At 37.5% G+C, this 19,849-nt stretch overlaps 1 protein-coding gene and 1 long non-coding RNA gene across 6 annotated transcripts in view; one reads left to right on the forward strand and one right to left on the reverse strand.

The window, feature by feature from the left end:
- The window catches only part of TRIM37 (tripartite motif containing 37), a 91,202-nt gene that overhangs the window by 40,558 nt on the left and 30,795 nt on the right, over positions 1-19,849 (forward strand). For 4 of the 5 annotated variants that reach the window (XM_006756189.2, XM_015559078.1, XM_015559077.1 and 1 more), the window contains exons 14-21: positions 529-643; positions 2,273-2,488; positions 4,955-5,091; positions 7,930-8,015; positions 11,096-11,290; positions 14,922-15,230; positions 17,737-17,865; positions 18,212-18,401. In XM_006756189.2, coding sequence (XP_006756252.1) covers positions 529-643; positions 2,273-2,488; positions 4,955-5,091; positions 7,930-8,015; positions 11,096-11,290; positions 14,922-15,230; positions 17,737-17,865; positions 18,212-18,401 — 1,377 coding nt within the window. The remainder of the gene's footprint in view (positions 1-528; positions 644-2,272; positions 2,489-4,954; positions 5,092-7,929; positions 8,016-11,095; positions 11,291-14,921; positions 15,231-17,736; positions 17,866-18,211; positions 18,402-19,849) is intronic. The other variant, XM_015559079.1, reaches the window with a different exon arrangement.
- Positions 10,620-19,849, reverse strand: part of LOC107181909 — a 24,917-nt gene continuing 15,687 nt past the window's right edge. Inside the window, exon 3 of the long non-coding RNA XR_001512617.1 lies at positions 10,620-10,630. This is a non-coding gene — a long non-coding RNA (uncharacterized LOC107181909). The remainder of the gene's footprint in view (positions 10,631-19,849) is intronic.

Consider the following 19,849-nt stretch of genomic DNA (forward strand, 5'->3'; position numbering starts at 1 on the left):
TTTATAACATAAGACTGGGGAACTGTAAAGCAGTTCTGGGCAGTTGACCTTTTAAGTCATTTTTTTACTGAGGAACAGGAAATAGGGAAATTGAGATGGAAGAAGGAAGGAAAAAGGGCAGTGCCTAAAAACTACCTATTTTGCTAGGGCCTGACCTAGTCAAGAAACGTTAGCTTCCTCCTTCCTGCATAGTATGGTCCTGTTCTTGAGTCATGATCAACCTTGTATTTTAGCTAGATTATTATAATAAATAATGCTTTAGTAGGTTAACCATGATATGTAATGGTATTTCTTTAGAACTCTTCAGTTTAAGTTTAGACAACTGATTTATAGATGACTTACAGAACCTTATTTTACTATAATTTGTAAAGTACATGTATAGGAAATAGGAGCTCTGAATACATTTTGAATTTTGGCCTCACATGATAATGAAACTTAAAATTTTAGAATTTATAGTTATAGATTCAAGGCTTGTTTGATGATATTTTATTATTTGGATTATTTTTCATGTGCATCTATTTTTTTAAGGTTTCAGGTTCGTTCACCAACTTTCTTTCAAAAATGCCGGGACCAGCATTGGTATATTACTCAATTGGAGGCTGCACAGACTAGCTATATCCAACAAATAAATAACCTTAAAGAGGTAAGGACAAAAATACATATTTTATTTTATCTTATTGGCCTGTTAACATTTATAATTAGATTTGGGGTACTTCTTGCTGTTTGTAATTTTGTAGAAAAGTCCAATTATTTTGTTCTCCACCTTTGAACCTGTAAGTCTTTACTGCTCAGTAGCCACTAGCCATATATTAAATATGTAAACTTAAAAAAAATGCAGTTCCTTAGTTGCACTGGCCACATTTTCTTTTTATTATTTTTTTAAATTTTTAAAAAATGTTTTTATTGGTTTCAGAGAGGAAGGGAGAGGGAGAGAGAGATAGAAACATCAATGATGAGAGAGGATCATTGATTGACTGTCTCCTGCACGCCCCCTACTGAGGATCGAGCCCACAACCCAGGCATGTGCCCTTGACTGGAATCTAACCTGGGACCCTTCATTCCTCAGGCTGACACTCTATCCACTGAGCCAGACCAGCTAGGGCATGGCCACATTTTAAATGCTTATATTGGGCATTGCATACAGAAACATTTGCATCATTGCATAAAATTGTATTACAGTGCTGCTCTAGTTTGAGGTTCTCTCTCTGTGTTTTTTTCAGTGACTTCTGTATTTCTCTTCCCCATGCTGTCTTGAATTTAGAGGATTCAAAGCTATAGAATAACTGAAAATTGCCCCATCTTGAATTCTCACTATTGTTGAATTGAGCACTGGGGAGGATCAGTTAATTTTTATTTTACCATGGTAAACTAAATATGTAAGGAATGTTTCTTTCTGTCAATTGAGATGGGATGGAAGCTTTTGAAGTGCCAAAATTGGCTAATAGATGAGGGAGTAATATATGAGTAAATACATACTTTCAGAGATTTTCATGTTATATGTACTATTTAAAACTGCCTATATTTACTTTAGAGTTCACTCACTGTACGTGTAGCTTGGGCTGGATAGGAGAAGGATGAGAATAAGGCAATTTTTCTTTCTTTTTTCCAGAGAGAATGTAGGGGAGGGGAGGGAAGAAGGGAAGAGAGAGAAACTTTGATGTGACAGTTTAGAATACAGGTTATTTAGAACATGACACTCTTTGGGGAACTGTAAAGCAGTCCTAGATAGTTGACCCAGACTTTGACTGGGGCCGGGGTCTAACCTGCAACACAGGTATGTGCCCTTGACCAGGAATTGAGCTCGGGATCCTTCAGTCCTCAGGCTGACGCTATAATCACTGAGCCACACTGGCCAGGGTGGGCAGTTTTTCTTTGTCACAGATTTTTCCATAAGCAAAAGGCAGCAGGTGGTGAGATGGTGCAAGAAATGGTTTTAAGGCCAAAACCGGTTTGGCTCAGTGGATAGAGCGTCGGCCTGCGGACTGAAGGGTCCCAGGTTCGATTCCGGTCAAGGGCATGTACCTTGGTTGCGGGCACTTCCCCAGTAGGGGATGTGCGGGAGGCAGCTGATCGATGTTTCTCTCTCATCGATGTTTCTAACTCTCTATCTCTCTCCCTTCTTCTCTGTAAAAAATCAATAAAATATATTTTAAAAAAAAAAAAAAAGAAAGAAATGGTTTTAAGAACATATAATATATATTTAAATATTTTTTGCTTTTCCATAGAAACACTGCTTATAACTTGTTTATTCGTGCTGTTTTTGTCTTAAAAGAGACTTACTATTGAGTTATCTCGAACTCAGAAATCAAGAGATTTGTCACCACCAGCTAATCATCTTAGCCCCCAAAATGATGACAGTCCTGAGACACGATCTAAGAAGTCTGGGTCCTGTGCTGACATGCTTCTCCAGGATGGTCCTATTTCAGCTTCTGTAAGAGAGGCCAAAGAGGATGAAGATGAGGAGAAGATTCCGAATGAGGATTATCATGTAATACACCAGTTTTTTATATTTATTTTGTGTTTGATAAGAGAAATTAATAAGATCATGGTTTTCATCATGTGATGTAGGGGAGTCTGTGCTAAAAATCTAATCTGTTAGTCAAGTCGGAAGTTGCTGAATCAAAGTGTTTAAAGTTTTAAAATTAATTTATTGTAGAAAACTACATTCTACACAACAAATTGATGTACATTCTAGAAACTATAGATTGTGAATTTTTAAAATGTGTTGTATTTTTATTCACTGAAACTAGTAAATGCCTTGTCATTGCATATGTAGATAGATTCATTTAGGACTTGGGAGATAGCCAGGTTTTATCCCAGCTAAATAATGAACAGAATGAGAATTCAAGGAGTGGTTGTTTTTATTTGAGGTAAGATAGGGATACAGAGAAAAGCCTTTTGAGAGGATGTGGAGAAAAGGGAACCCTAGTACACTGCTGATGGGAATGCACACTGGTGCAGCCATTATGGAAAAAAGTATGGCGTTTCCTCAAAAAATTAAATGTGGAACTGCCATTTGACCCAGTGATCCCACTTTTAGGAATATCTATATCCTAAGAAACCCAAAACACCAATCAGAAAGAATGTATGCACCCCTATGTTCAGAGCAGCACAATGTACAGTAGCTAAAGTCTGGAAACAGCCTAAGTGCCCATCAGTAGATGAGTAGTTATAAAAGCTGTGGTACATTTACACCATGGAATACTGTGCAGCAATAAAAAAGAAGTATCTCTTACCCCTTGAGACAGCATGGAGGAACCTGGCAAGTATCATGCTAAGTGAAATAAGTGAATCAGAGAAAGACAAGTATCACATGATCTCACTCATATGTGGAATCTCAGTAACAAAGTAAACTGATGAACGGAGTAGATTCAGAGACATGGAAGCCTGGGAACAGAGGGCAGAATCTTGGAGGGAAGGTCGGGGAGGGTAGGTAGGTGGGAAGTAATCAACCAAGAACCTTGTATGCATATATGCATAGCCCATGGCCACTGACAATGGGGAGGTGAGGGTGGGCTGGAGGGGGTCAATGAGGGAAAAAGGGGGGCCTATGTAATACATGCAACAATAAGGAATTATTTTTTTAAAAAAGAAAGAATCGTTGCCCTAAGGCAAGCATGTCAAACTCACGGGGAATATTTTGACTGGGGGACAGGGGAGGCTAGGGGACTGTCTAGGGCGGGGGGGGGAAATGGACACATATGTAATACCCTTTGTAATAAAAAATTTTTAAAAGAAAAAAAAAAAGAATCGTTGCCCTAAGGCAAGCATGTCAAACTCACGGGGAATATTTTTTTGCAGCCCAGGCAATATAACGGTATGTAAGAAACATTTTAATAAAAATTTCATAACTTAATTTTTACAGCATTCTGTTATACATAATTATTAATGATGAACTACAACGTTCGCTAATGACTGATTACTATAATCGTGTTGCATTCATTTCCCTTACATGCCTTACACGCAGGTGCGCCATTTCTCTCCACTAATGCTAGCAGCGAATATTTTAGCAGTCGATTGCCCCATCATTAGTCTTGTACTGACTTGTTTGGTGTGTGCAATGGGAAATATTTTGCTTTCTGAGAACAAGAAAAATAGGTTTATTTTGCATTATGCTTATTAATTTGTACAGTTATTCAGTGTCTGGTAAGTTAATGTTCAAGAAAAAATATTTTTATTTAAAAGTTTTATGTTAATGATTACTCATTTATTTCAGCCCTTTGTATTCAGCATGTCTCTATCGAAATAAACCTCTGTTTCTATGAAAATTGAAGCTTTTGTTTTTTTGTGGCCCACATAAACTTAAACCTTGTTTATTTGGCCCGTGTTAGCCATTGAATTTGACATGCTTGCTCTAAGGTAATGGAGACATGGTTTCTGAAGGAATAGTAAAAGACTGATGCCAGAATTAAAAAAAAAAAAAAAATGAAGGAGCCATTAGGGAGACTGAAGGTAAGTTTAAGGTATTGACAAATCCCAAGTATTTAAGGAAACAAATAGGGTCTGGAACTGAGCACTCATGTTAATTTTTTGATAGGATGAGGTAAAGATGGAGTTTACATGTAGGACAGCTGAAAGTTGGAGGAATTTGTGTTTAATAGCCAGTGTGCTTTTCTATGCAGGTAGGTGCAGGTTTTACAATGACTTTGTGGATAATAGAGGTTAGGTAGGACTTGAGGAATGATAGTTTGAAATGTTACTCTGTATGGAGCCTTACTGGAAGCTAACATGGAATACCGGAAGCATTTCCAATTACATTAAGGGCCCCATTGAAATTGGCAGCAATAAATTATTAGTACCAGGTAATGTGGTTGTGATTTTTTTTTTTTTCTACGGGGCTTAGCTGATTGGGCACACGAGCAGAGAATTCAGATGATTGCATTGTTGTTTGGTGCTTGCTCCATACTCAATTGTTCTTTGAGATAAAAGTCTTTATTTCTTTGCTTCGTTCTAGCATGAGCTTTCAGATGGGGATCTGGATCTGGATCTTGTTGGTGAAGATGAAGTAAACCACCTCGATGGTAGCAGTTCCTCTGCCAGTTCCACAGCAACAAGTAACACGGAGGAAAATGACATTGATGAAGAAACTATGTGAGTGTTGCGCATTAACTACCATGTAAAACACCTACATGATAATTGGATATTAACTGGATCCAAAAGTGGGGATATTTAGCATTTTTTTTCTTGATAATCTTTAAAGGATTTTAAAGGAGATACTTGAATTAGTTTCCACTCTCTCATCTCTGGGTTCCAAACTGAGTTTTAATTTTCCTTTTTTTTCTCACCCAAGGATATATATTTTATTGATTTGTGTGTGCAACTAACTATACATTATCACATGTATAGTTAGTTGTAATAGTCAAACTACTTTTAAAAAATATCAAAATAGCTTGGAAACATTTAATTTTTAAAAGAGAAAATCTGAGAAAGAGAGAGAGAGAAACATCTGTCAGTTGCTCCTGTCCCAGGGATGAAACCTGCAACCTAGGTATGTGCCTTGACTATAAATCGAATCTGCAGCCTTTTGGTGTGAGATATATTCCAGCCAACTGAGCCACCTGGCCAGGGCCTGAGTTTTAATTTTTGTTTTAACTTTTAATTTTGCCGTTATTTCATATTTAAGGAAAGTCGCAAAAAATACTAAGAATTCCCCTATTTAAAAAAACTGCCTGTATTCTTTCCTCACATGTTAATATTTTGCTTTATATTTCTCTCTCACCATATAATTTTTTTTGAGACATTTGAGATTAGGTGGGTATACTTCCCATTATGTACTTCCGGAAAACAAGTATATTTCTTACATAACTACAGTGCAGTTATCAAAATCAAGAGACTAACATTGCTGTAATATTATTATCTGACCGTTTAAAAATTTTGCATTCAGTGATGTCCTTTGGTTTAGGATCCAATGCAGGATCAAATGTTGCTTTTAGTTAAGTCTCTTTAGTTTGCCCCAATTTGGGTCACTTAGTCTTTTATTTCATTTTTTTTTACTTTGTTTTATATGCCTTTGACACTTTTGAGAAATACATAGCAGTTATTTTGTAGAAAATCTTCAGTTTGCAATTGGCTGATGTTTCCTCACCATTAGACTGAGGTTATGCACTTGTGGGAAGAACACTACAGAAGTGGTGAGGTAATTTTTTCAGTATATTGTATGAGGGGGAAGTGGAGGCATGTCTTTAAACTGTCCCATTAGGGTTGATTAATTTATTTATTTTTAAATATATTTTATTGATTTTTTACAGAGAGGAAGGGAGAGAGATAGAGAGTTAGAAACATCGATGAGAGAGAAACATCGATTAGCTGCCTCCTGCACACTCCCCACTGGGGATGTGCCCGCAACCCAGGTACACGCTCTTGACCAGAATCGAACCTGGGACCCTTGAGACCGCAGGCCGACGCTCTATCCACTGAGCCAAACCGGTTTCGGCTAGGGTTGATTAATTTAGATACTTGGTTAAGAGGGTGTCTTCCTGATTTCCCTTCTCTACAATTATGACTTTTTCCTTTTGTGATTAATAAATATCTCTTGGGAACATAATTTGAGACTAAATAACTTTTTCTCATTGTACTTTTGTCCATTAATTTTAGCATCCATTGATGATACTAACTTGGAAAAGATTACTGCGTTGATTGCCAAATGATGATACCATTATTCATTCTGCACTTACTTGGAATTTTACTTTAAGGAAGAACTTTCCCTATTAATTAATTGATTAATTTCATTAGTATGGACTCACAGATTCTTATATTAAATAATTTAACCCATTTATTATCATAATTTATTACTCAGATTATCTAAGATTTAGCCAATGGGGGCCTGTTAAAGAGATAACTCCTGTGTCCTTTGAGATGTCCTCATAATTTTTAAAGCACTTTCTTATTTTCTGGCACTAAAAGACATTCCAGGTTCACCTTGTACTTTCTCTGTTCCAGCCCTGTCATCAGCCCATTTTTCAAAGGAAATACCAACAAAATAGCAAAAAGATTCGAAAAGCCCTAGCTGGTTTGGCTCAGTGGATAGAGTGTCAGCCTGTGGACTAAAGAGTCCTGGCATATGCCTGGGTTGCAGGCTCGATTTGCAGTGGGCTGCGTGCAGAAGGCAGCCGGTCAATGATTCTCTCTCATCATTGATGTTTCTATCTCTTACTCCCTCTTCCTCTCTGAAATCAATAAAAATTTATATATAAAAAAATAAAATAAGGTAATAGTGTTTTTTGGTATGATATACTTTGAGGACTTTGATAAGAGGATATTACCATTTATTCCGAAATAACATTTCAGGAAAATATTTAATATATGCAGTAATTTGAGCATCTTTCTTTTTTAACCTTAAAATGTAGTGGTGCTTTGTTTGTTTTGTTATTCCTCACCTAAAGATATTTTTTCCATTGATTTTTAGAGAGAGTGGGGGCAGAGGGGTGGGACAGAAAAAGAGAAACATCCATGTGAGACAGACACATGGGTAGTTGCCTCCTGCACGTGGCCCTGGACCGGGATCGAGCCTGCAGCCGAGGTACGTGCCCTTGACCATAATCGAACTTGAAACCCTCAAGTCTGCAGGCCAACGGTCTATCCACTGAGCCAGACAAGCTAAGGCTAAAATGTAGTATTTTAAGCCTAAGTTACTATCATTAAGGTACATATTATTTAAAGCTATAATCTTTTGCTCTACAATGGTTCTCAGATTTTCTCTTTTAAAAATTAAATGTTTCCAAGCTGTTTTGGTATTTTTTAAAGGTAGTTTGACTATTACAACTAACTATACATGTGATAATGACCAAAGTCTTTTTCTTCATTTTTGTATTTAGTAATATGTCTTCACAAGAGAAAGCTGTGCATTATTGTTATAAAATTCATTGAGGTGTGATAAATATGTTAATTTTACTTAACTTTGTGGGAATAATGAATTTTGTGTATTCTTAGGTCTGGAGAAAATGATGTGGAATACAACAACATGGAATTGGAAGAAGGAGAACTGATGGAAGATTCAGCTGCTGCAGGACCTCCGGGTACAAGGGTCAAGCCCACAAGCCATTCTGTCTTCCCTTTGTTCTTTTTTGACCATATCATATTTTAATATGTGGCAGCCACTAGCTCTTAATAATAATAGCTATTTGATATGTACTCATGTACCAGGCAAATGCACTTGTGTATCTTATCTCAGCTATATAATAAAGCCTAAGTGACCTTTACAGTGGAATGACCAGAACGACTGGTCGCTGTGTTGCACACTGACCACCAAGGGGGCAGACACTCGGCGCAGGAGCTGCCTTGTGGTGGTCAGTGTGCGCCCACAGGGTGAGTGCCATTCAGCCAGAAGCCAGGCTCACGGCTGGCAAGTGCAGCAGCGGTGGCGGGAGCCTCTTCTGCGTCCATGGCAGCGCCAAGGAGCAGTGAGCCAAGCATTAAGGAGCAGTGAGTAGGCAGGTGGTAAGGACCGAGGGATCCCGGACTGCGAGAAGGATGTCCGCCTGTTGGCTTAGGCCTGATCCCCAGGGGGTGATTGGGCCTAAGCCAGCAGGCAGACATCATCCAAGGGGTCCTGGACTGTGAGAGGGCACAGGCCTGGCTGAGGGGGATACCCCCCTCCAGTGTATTAATTTCGTGCACCCGGCCTTTAGTTTACTTAAAAAAGTCTGTGAGGTTCTAGGCTACTGTCTTTCAAAATAGCCTCTCATCTGGGTTCTTTGTATCAATTATTGCTCCCCTTCATTCTGTTTCCCATAGCATGAGTTCAGAATGGGTGTGATTTTTCCTTCAAATTGATATCTGATTATGTAACTTCTCTACTTAAAACCCTTTACTGGATTTTAGTTACTTATGGATAAAATCCAAATTCATTAATATGGTGTAGAAGGTCCATTATGTGCTGGCTTCTGCTCATTTCTTTAGCCTGCTTACACTCCTCTGCATCATTTTTCAGCCCGTCAAATGTGCCATGGTATTTCTCACATCTTTGCTTCCCAACGTGTTTTTCCTTCTACCTTCTCCTTATTTTTGCTTTTATTTCATTTCTTACTGGAAGCCATCCTAGACTGCTTGCCCTGGGTGTCTTTTCTGCTTTCTCAAATTAACCAGTTAGAATCTGTAGAACCTATTTAACCTATGGTAAACATTATTCTTATTGCTTATATAGCTATTTTGCTTTTCACCTCTGAACTCCATGAAGCAATATAATGTGTGTCAGAATTTTGTATTCCTAGCACATTAAACAGTATAATAGGGATCATTTAATATTTTTCACATAAACATTGAGTAAATACACTTTATTACTAAGTTTTCAATGTAATTTTTAAGGTTCTAAATAGTGCATAAAAATACAGAGTCCATCTTGGTATAAAATGGAAGATGAGTGTACTCTGTCAAGGTTACTGAATATTTTCAGCCTTTTCTTTTTTTAATATATTTCTTTATTAATTTTGGAGAGGAAGGAAGAGGTAGAGAAAGGTAGAAACATCAATGATGAGAGGGGATCATTGATTGGCTGCCTCCTGCACACACTACTGGGGATCGAGCCTGGCATGTGCCCTTGGCCAGAATCGAACCTGGGACCCTTCAGTCTGCAGGCCAATGCTCTATCCACTGAACCAAAGTGGCTAGGGCTTTCAGCCTTTTTAAAAAAATTGTATGTATTTCAGAGAGGAAGGGAGAGGGATAGAGAGTTAGAAACAGCGATGAGAGAGAAACATCGATCAGCTGCCTCCTGCACATCTCCTACTGGGGATGTGTCTGCAACCAAGGTACATGCCCTTGACTGGAATCGAACCTGGGACCCTTCAGTCCGCAGGCCGACGCTCTATCCACTGAGCCAAACCGGTCAGGGCAGGAAATTCTTATATATAACATTTTTAGACACTCTGAGTAAGCAGAGGTTATATTTTTTCAATTATTCATTCACCAAACATTTACTGAGCACTTAACTGAAACTGAATACTGTTTTACTTTCATGAACTACAGTATTGAAAAAAAGATGTCCCTGTCCTCATGGACCTCATGTTCTATAATTCTGAAATTATAATTTATTAGTTCAATATATATATATTATTGAGCACCTATTATAGTTCAGACATTGAATTCTAGATGTTGAGGATACAATAGTAAATCAAACAATTAATTTGTATTTTGTGCTTTGGGGAATTTTATATATTTGGTAGGCATTTATTGAAATTCTTTCCTATTTCCAGATTTTTGGAAAATACCATGAAAAAGAGTTACTCTTAAGTAATTTATAATCTGAAGGTGAATAGATATATAACTAATATATATAAGACCATGCACATACAAAAGAATTCCTAATAATTTTTTTATATATTGTCTCTTCAAGGAGGTGAAGTGTAACTCTCCACCCTTAAATGTAAGCTATGCTTAGTGATTTGCTTACAGGTATTACAGTGTAAAATATATTTAAATAGCTTTATTAAAGGTTGATTTTTAACCAATATTTTCATAATCCAATATTGCTAAGCATTGTACTAGGCACTAGAGAAAAGTCAGGTGGTTTTCTTGTCTTAAAGCTTAGTTCAACATAGGTGATATAAATAGACATTTGCTCACAGTCTGTACTATGCCATCAATAAGTAACAAGTTCGGCCTAAAAACTTCAACCTGTGTTCCAGTACTTAAGCTAGAAAAAAAGTCTACCAAACATGTCATAGATCTGTACAGTTTGCTATCCAGAGACCTGGAGAAGATTCCTATTTTGGTGTCTAGTTCTTGGAATCTGTTATACTATGGAGATTTGTCTTTCATCCAAGACCACTGGGTTATGAGATATGTTAGCTTTTCCTAATTCTCATTCCACTAATTGTATATACTGTATACATTGTCACTTTTTTATTTCTAGGGCTCAGGATGAGTTTGAGGGTTGCTCCCAAATTCTGGATAGTAATGAGGCCAGTGCTCAGCCACTGTGCTTGTGTACACCTCTACGGCAATCTGGTTTCTTCATTGTGCTTTTTCTTATGAAAATAAAATCCTAAGAGACAAGTATTCAAACATCAAGCAGTTTACTTTTTTCTTTTAAGTATACTTAAATTTGTACACATATATAGCATGCACTTTCTGTATTGTTTTTTTTTTTCTTTTGCAGGTGGTAACCATGGCTATGTTGGTGCCAGTAGTAGAATGTCAAGAAGAACACACTTATGTTCTGCTACTACAAGTAATTTATTAGACATTGATCCTTTCATTTTAATGCATTTGTTGGACCTTAAGGGCCGGAACAGTATGGAAAATTTGTGGGGCTTACAACCTCGCCCACCTGCTTCACTGTTGCAGCCCACAGGTAAAATATTAACAGTGATTTTCCTTTTTCGTTGTTCCCCAAAAGAACTCTTATTCCAAATACAGTATATTTCTGTAGCAAATGGATTTTTTCATTGTAAGTCATAAAATGACATTTATATTAATCAAATTAATATTTTGTTACTGTTCAAAGGTATTTTATGTGAAAATGTCAAAATGCCTGTAAGGAGGATTGGTTTTTTAATGATTTGCCCTTTAAATTGTATGTAATTGACAGTTTGATCCATATGAAATACAGTTTTCCTCTGTGAGTGGACTTAGAGTTTTGCACAACTCACGAATACCGTAACTTCCAAGTGGAACTCTGTCTAAGTTGAATATAGAAAAAGATGGTTTACCCACACTTTGATGTTCGGTAGCCTAAAAACCTAAACCAGCTGTGTTTAGGTATAAAGATTATTTGTTGAAGAGAAATTACATTTGTGTTACTGTAATATAGTGTATACACATTCATATTAAAGTTGGACTTTTCGAAACGCTATGGCATGGTCATTTTGAATAGCTAAGGATTTACCTTTAAATGACACATTTTAAAAACTATTTTTGTTGGAAAGCTTTTAAAAAATATACCAAACATTTTCCTACCTTCTTAAACAATAGCACTATACAAATTAAATCCGTGGCTTAAAACAATGATTTTGATTCTTTAAAGCAGTGGGATTCATTTTTCAAACAAAGTCTAAGGTAGAGCCTCGATGTAGAAATCAGAAAATTGGATCTGTTCTACCTAGTGGGGAATGGACTCTCAGAGGTTGGATTAAGTTAGGCCCTTTCCTTTCTAAGGTATACTTCTGTAGGCTTACAACCAAGTTATAAAACAATTGCTTTTATCTATGATCCCCAAGTACATTTTGTATTATATTTGTACTTTTGTAGCACTTACCACATTGTATATGATTTTATATATTTTTCTGAGGCGTTTTTATTGTAGAAAACTGGGCAATATTTGCAAAGACCTAGTGAAACAGACAAGTTCTGGTTCTGGAAGTAGGAATGTATATTGGTTTAACCTTTTTGAAGGAAAATTTTATAGTAGGTTCAGAATATTTCTTCTTTTAATATATTTTTATTGATTTGAGAAAGAGAGGGAGAGAGACATAAATCATCAATGAGAGAGAATTATTGGTTGCCTTCTGCAAGTCTCACACTGGGGATCGAGCCCACAACCTAGGCATGTGCCCTGACCGGGAATCAAACCCTGTGACCTTCTGGTTCATAGGTTGATGCTCAACCATTGAACCACTGCAGCTGGGCTCAAAAATATTTCTATCTTTGAATCATGTACTTTACTTTTAGGAGTATATTCCAAAGAAAAATCAGAGTTTGAAACTATCCAACAAATACAGGATGGGGCAGAACTAGGTTTACAGTTGTTTGTATGGAAAATAATACAATAATTCTTTTACTTATTAGCTGTGTTACCTTGAGTATTATGTTGGGTAACCTTTATGTGTCTTTCCTCATTTATAAAATGGAGGTAATAGTACTTACCTCAGAGGATTGATATGAGAGGATTAAATGACTTAATGTTTTAAAAATATCTGATACTCACGTTATAGATGTTTGTTAAATAAATACAACAAATCATGATAGAAAATCTTACCCTTTCCCCCAGTCTTTTGGTTGAGACTGAGTCTTATGTCCACTATCACAGAGGAATGAGCTTAGACCAGTCCTGGACCCATATCTACTGGAGCCAAAGGGTGGGACCTAACCTCCCTGAGCACATTGCTGCTCACCTGATACCTGAACACAGTCTGAATCCTTTTTGTGCAAGGTGAAATGGCTGATACACTACAGCACCTACCTTTTACTGTATGTCCTCATTTATGGCAGAAGGCTGTTGTAGCCATTTTTGCTAATAAAGGACTTGTTCTTTGTTTGGCTTGAGTGCCTGTTGGCCCCATTTGGAGATGTGTTATGTGTGTGCAGGTATTGTGTTTTGCGTGTGTTTTTTTGGCTTAGTTTCATTTTGCTTTAAGTCAGCCATAATGTTCTTTGATTTCCAAAATATTTAGCTCTTTTCCTTCCTGAGAGGAAAGTATACTTTCCTTGCTCATACCTTTCATTTTAATATTTGGGTAGGGGGAAAAGTTAAAAACAGCTTCAATTACTTTCTCTGGGAAGAAAGAAAACATTGTTACTTTAGTGGCTGTAGACTCAGTGGCAGGGAACTATTCTTTTGTGATGTTCCATGGCACTTAATAACTACATATGCTTGGCTAGTACTTCGGTAAATCAACATTTTGAATTTAGTTAGAATATATATATTTTTATATCAGATTTGGCTAAGTAGTTGGCTATGTTTTAAAATTATCCTATATAATAAAAGCCTAGTATACTAAGTGTCTGGTCATTCGGTCAACTAATCAAAGGGTAATATGCTAATGATATGCTAAGGCTGCTCAACCACTTACTATGACATGCACTAACCACTAGGGGGCAGAGTCAACCGGTCAACCAGTCACTATGATGTGCACTGACCCACAGTGGGCAGACGCTTTGACTGGTAGGTTAGCTTGCTGCAGGGGTCCGGCCTATCAGGACTGAGCGAGATGGGCCAGACACGCCCTGGAACCCTCCTATGGTCCCTCCCAGGCTGGCCAACCTCCTGCATCCCTCCCTGGCCATGATCGTGCACCAGTGGGGTCCCTCGGCCTGGTCTGCGCTCTCTCACAATCCAGGACCCTTCGGGGGATGTCAGAGAGCTGGTTTCAGCCCGATGGCAGAATGACCAGTCACTATAACCCACAGTGACCACCAGGGGGCAGGTACTCAATGCAGGAGCTGCCCCCTGGTGGTCAAGGCACTCCACAGGGGGAGTGCTGCTCAGCCAGAAGCTGGCTCATGGCTGGTGAGCGCAGCAGCGGTGGCAGGAGCCTCCCCCGCCTCTGTGGCAGCGCTAAGGATGTCCGACTGCCGGCTTAGGCCCGCTGTGGGAGCGAACCTAAGAAGTCAGTTGGACATCCCCTGAGGACTCCCGGACTGCGAGAGGGTGCAGACCAGGCTGAGGGACACCCCCCAGCCCCCGAATTCACAAATTTGGTGCATCGGCCCTCTAGTGAATATAATAAAACTTCAATGCAGAAAATTTGAGAAAAGAGAAATGTAAAGAAGAAAGCACAGGAAGTATTGCAGCTTTTTAAACTTTAGAGTTCAATATTAGTACAGATTTGGGTGATTATAATGTGACTCAGATTCTAACTTTGAAGGTATGAATAATACTAAGATATTTGTGACTATATTTATTTTAATTAATGGCATGTAATACATTTATTGTTGACACCACCTAAAGTAGATTATTTACACATCAAATTTGCATATTTCACAATGCAAAATGGTTTTATTTTTTATATTGATTTCAGAGAGGAAGGAAGGGGGTAGAGAGAGACAGAAGCATCAATGATGAGAGAAAATCACTGATTGACTGCCTCTTGCACACCCCCTACTGGGGATCGAGCCAACAACCCTGTCATGTGCCCTTGGCCGGAATCGAACCTGGGACCCTTCAGTCCACTGAGCCAAACCAGCTAGGGCCAGAATGGTTTTATTAATGTTAACATCTATATTAACATGAGTTTCTCTCTCTCTTTCTCTCTCTCTCTCTCAAGTTTCATATTGTCGAAAAGATAAAGATCAAAGGAAACAGCAGGCAATGTGGCGAGTTCCCTCTGACTTAAAGATGCTAAAAAGACTGAAAACTCAAATGGCTGAAGTTCGATGTATGAAGACTGATGTAAAGAATCCACTTTCAGAAATAAAAAGCAGCAATGCTCCTTCTGGAGACATGCAGACAAGTCTTTTTTCTGCTGACCAGGCAGCTCTGGCTGCATGTGGAACTGAAAACTCTGGCAGATTACAGGATTTGGGAATGGAGCTCTTGGCAAAGTCATCAGTTGCCAGTTGCTACATACGAAACTGTAAGTGAAAACGAGCCTGTTAGTGTCTTTTCTCGACATGTCATTTGGGAAGCTAGAGGACAGGTTATTTTCAGAGTAATAATACTTTAAAATCTCTCTTACAATGAATTGAGACTTCAAATATATACCACTCTTTCTCCTCTCTAAAACAGATTATATTTTTGCCCTGGCTGTTGTACTCAGTGGTTAGAGCATCAGCCTGAGCACCAAAGGGTCCCGGATTTGATTCCTGGCCCAGTTGGGGCACGTGCACAAGGCAACCAGTTGATGTGTTTCTCTCACATTCATGTTTTTCTCTGCCCCTTCCTCCCTCCCTTTCACAATCTAAAAATCAATGGAAAAAATATCCTCCAGTGAGGATTAACAAAAAATAAAACAGACTATATTTTCAAATGTATAATAGAGCTAACATTTCTTGATTGCTTATTCTGTACTGGGCAATAAATAACACAAAAACCTTAACCTTATGGATCTTGCATTCATGTATTTATATGGTGGGGATTGGACATGTGTAAAGAAGTAAAGATAATTGTAGTTGATAAAAAGTAAAGAGTACTATAAAGGAAACAACAGAAGAATGGGTGGAAAGAACAGGTGAGGAATGTGTTCCTTTAGTTAGGGTAGTCAGAGAAAGTCTGAGGAAGCAACATTTGAACTGAGACCTGAAGGTTAAGAAAGTGACAGCCATGCAAAGATGTGTTGGAAGTGTTCTGGGTAAACAACAGAAAATGCAAAGTCATTGATAAAGGAATTGCTCTGTATATTTGAAGGCTCGAAGGAAGACCTTATGGCTGAATATGGTGAACACAGCACGGGGGAGAATAATAGGACATAAGCAGAGAGGTAGGCAGGATTTAGCTCAGGTAGGGTTTTTGGTAAGACCTCAATAAAGAGTTTTGTGTTTTATTCTGGTTTTAGGAGCAAGTCTTTAAAGAATAGATATCAGGGAGTATTTATTATCTGATTTACCTTTTACAAAGATTACTTTGCTTGTTGGGTGGAGAAGGAATTGAAAAGGGTTGAGAGTGGAAATGGAGTCAGTCCTTCTGGTGTCGTGACAAAAGCATTTTTGGGGAGCCACATGAGGGCATGAGGTCTGGTGGTAAGATTTATTTGGGTGGAAATAGAAGGCTGCCCCAGGTTCCCAGTGCCTCATTTCTTCCTGTCATGAAAGAAGTCCAGCCAGAAGTTCTGTGCTGTGCCTTAGCAATAATAGAATTTTTGTAATGTTTGTCAACTCTATTTAGAAATCCCTTTAGTTTTTTTATTCTCAAGTTTAAAATATGTTGTATGTTCCAATGAGTAGTTTTTATTTTTTTTAAATAATTTTTATTGATTTCAAAGAGGAAGGGGGAGAGAGGGAGAGAGAGAAAGAAGGAGAGAGAGAGAAAGAAACATTAATGATGAGAATCATTGATTAGCTGCCTCCTGCACATCCCCCACTAGGGACCAAGCCTGAAACCTGGGCATAAGCCCTGACCAGGAATAATCCCTCCTGGGTCATAGGTTGATGCTCAACCACTGAGCCACACTAGCCAGGCTTATTGTTTTACAATAGGAACTGTGAGTGCTCCATTCAAGATGGTTTGGGGGTGTAATGGATCTTGTGCATTTTCATGTGAATTTTATAATTGGTTTGTCAGTTTCAGCCATTAGGAAAAAAAAAAGATAGCTAGAGGTTTTATTGGGATTGTGTTGAAATCTGTAGATCAAGTTTGGGAGTACTGCCATATTAACAGTATTAAGTCTCCCAATCAATGAACACAGTATTTTCCTATCTTTTTTTTTTCTTTCAACAATGTGTGATAGTTTTCAGTGTACAAGTCTTACATTTCTTTGCTTAATTTTTTCCTCTCTTTTCTACTTGATGCTCTTGCAAAATGGAATTGTTTTTTACATTTCATTCTCAGATTGTTGGATTAAAAAACAATTGATTATTGATCTTATATGGTTCTACCTTGCTGAACCTGTTTATTACCTTTTAATGCATCTATTCTCTTAAAAAATTTAATTCTTTTTATAGCTTCTTGAGTCTCTGCATGTTAGGCCATTTAGTATCAGTTTTTTCTAATTCATTTTAAGGCCATCCATTTCTGCTAATTACTGATTTAGCCACAAACATCTTAAAGCATTATAATTGTGCTTCATTTCTAATTAAGCATTTTCTTTCCATACCAGTAATATTTTACCATTTTTTTCTTAATACTAGTTTCATTACATGGAGATGAGAGTCTATGTCTGGTATGATTTTTCTTTTGAAGTTTCTTATATTTTTTTTAGATTTGTAAGGTAACACTGCTCCACAAGCAGCAGAGTAGGAGTGCTTTTGGAATAAAACCCCTAATAAACCAGTTGGGACCAAAGCATCCTCTGTTTTGTTTTATTTTTGACATAGTAGCTAGAATACCTTTCTTGCATGTTAAGATTAAACCTTTCTCTGACTGCCTAGGTAGTGAGTTTTGTGCTATTTTATCATATTCAGAAATGTTTTTAAATGTCTTTGCAGCCGCAAATAAGAAGAGTAATTCACCCAAGCCAGGTCGGTCCAGTATAGCAGGTAGTCTATCACTTCGAAGAGCAGTAGACCCTGGGGAAAATAGCTATTCAAGGGGAGACTGTCAACCTCTGTCTGAAGGTAAATTTGAAGAGTTCAAAATGTGATTTTCATGGGTAGAAGTCTGTTATTCAGAATTGATCTTACATATAGCTTTAGACTCTGCCATAATGCTGAAACGTGATTCAAAACTTCCTTGATCTCACAACAGATTAATTAGAGACATCAGTAAAAAAATAGAGCCATTAGGTTGCATATTCTGGATGCCTTAATATTAAACAGTTGGCATAAAAAAGATTATGATATATTTTAAAATTATTTTTGCATTTTCCTGTAGTTTAAAGATGTATGATAAGATCTGAAGTGGAAATCTGAGAGAGAACATTTTGTTTTCCTTTTATCTGAATATCCCCTTCCTTTTCTGTAGTTTCCCCAGGAAGCTCTCAGTCTGGGAGCAGGCACAGTTCTCCCCGAGCCTTGACACATGGCAGTTTCGGTGATATTCTGCCGAAATCTGAAGACCTGCAGAGTCAGGCTTTGGATTCAAATGCTATTGTGGTTGCAGTTATCAATGGCTTACCTGCTGTTGAGAAAAGGAGGAAGATGGTCACCTTGGGGTAAATTAAGTTTTTTGTTTATGAAATGAAATAATAGCTTCATAACGAACAAAATAAATTTCTAATATGTTAATTTTTTAGCAGAGAGAACATTCATTTGTTGTATTAAAGTGCAACTTTTAAAGTATCGGAAAACTGCCCTGAACAGTGTTGCTCAGTTGCTGCCCCCATACCAAAGGGGCTCTGGTCAATCCTTAGCCCCAGTTGGGATGCATGCTGGAGGCAACCAATCCATGTGACTTTCTCATATCAATGTTTCTCTCTCTCTCTCTGTCTCATTCTCTTTTCCTTTCCCTCCCTCTTTCCTACTCTCTCAAAATAAAAAAAAAATATCCTTGGGTGAGGATTTAAATAAATAAAAAACGTATCTAAAACCTTACTTTTTTTTTCTTAATGGGATGATATACTACCAGAAATTTAGTTTATGTTGGAGCTCATTTTCACTGAAGTTAGGATAATAATGGTGTGAAACCTTATATGACCTCTGCCTTCTGATATTTTTTTGTGTGTCAGCCATTTTTTTTTGCCATCTGTGCTACACTTTTCAAAGACATCTTTGCTGGGCTATATTGTATCTCATAGACCTTTTACACATAGTTTGTGTGGAACAAAGCACTTCTGGCAATTTTATTTTAACATTGTTTTTTATTTCACCTTTCCTCTCCTCTTATAAAAGTGTTGTCAAAATTCATAGTTGGAATTTCCCAAAATGATATATATAATAGTCAGCACTTTTATCTATCTCCTAGGAAACATAAGCTCAAACCCCAGCCATGTCAATTAAATTTCCATCCCCTCAAAAGATAGAGTGATTGTGAATGTGGCAGATGAGCTTTACATCTGCTGATCTATTTTATGGATATTAAGTACATTTATAATTAAAAAATGGAATGGTTCTACTTTGGAGACTTTGAATTAAATTTAGAGAAAGATTTACATCTCTTATGTACTAACCTCATACAGTTTTAAGATCTGGACAATTACCAAAACTAAAAGGATAGCTGGTAGTTTAATTTTCTGTTTTGGCTCAAGTTGAAGCAATGGAAAGGTGTTGTAATCATTGGTGATTAACTTGTCCTCTCCATTAATTAGCCTGATTTTATACATGTTCTTTTCACGTTGAAGCTACAACTAGCTTTTACATTTTATGATGGAGATGTTTATGTCTGCCTTTAGCCATAAACATTAAATGTATATAAACACAGGCTTTTTTCTAGACTGTAAAATTCTTTATAAGTGACTGCAGCTCTTAACTATGACCCTCATTTTACAGTTAATTGTATCATCAGCTTGGGTCTTCTTTTCATTTCCTGATTTAAAGTAGTGTAAGCAAAAATTTTAAATAATAGTGGTTCAGAAAAGTAAGCAAAAGAAAGACTATTAAGTGAAAGTTTTCCCATTTTTGTCATCCGTCTGCTTAGTTTTCCCATCCTCTGCCCACGTACATT

The sequence above is a fragment of the Myotis davidii genome, unplaced genomic scaffold (assembly GCF_000327345.1).
Source record: "Myotis davidii unplaced genomic scaffold, ASM32734v1 scaffold993, whole genome shotgun sequence".
In the NCBI taxonomy this organism is placed as follows: Eukaryota; Metazoa; Chordata; class Mammalia; order Chiroptera; family Vespertilionidae; genus Myotis; species Myotis davidii.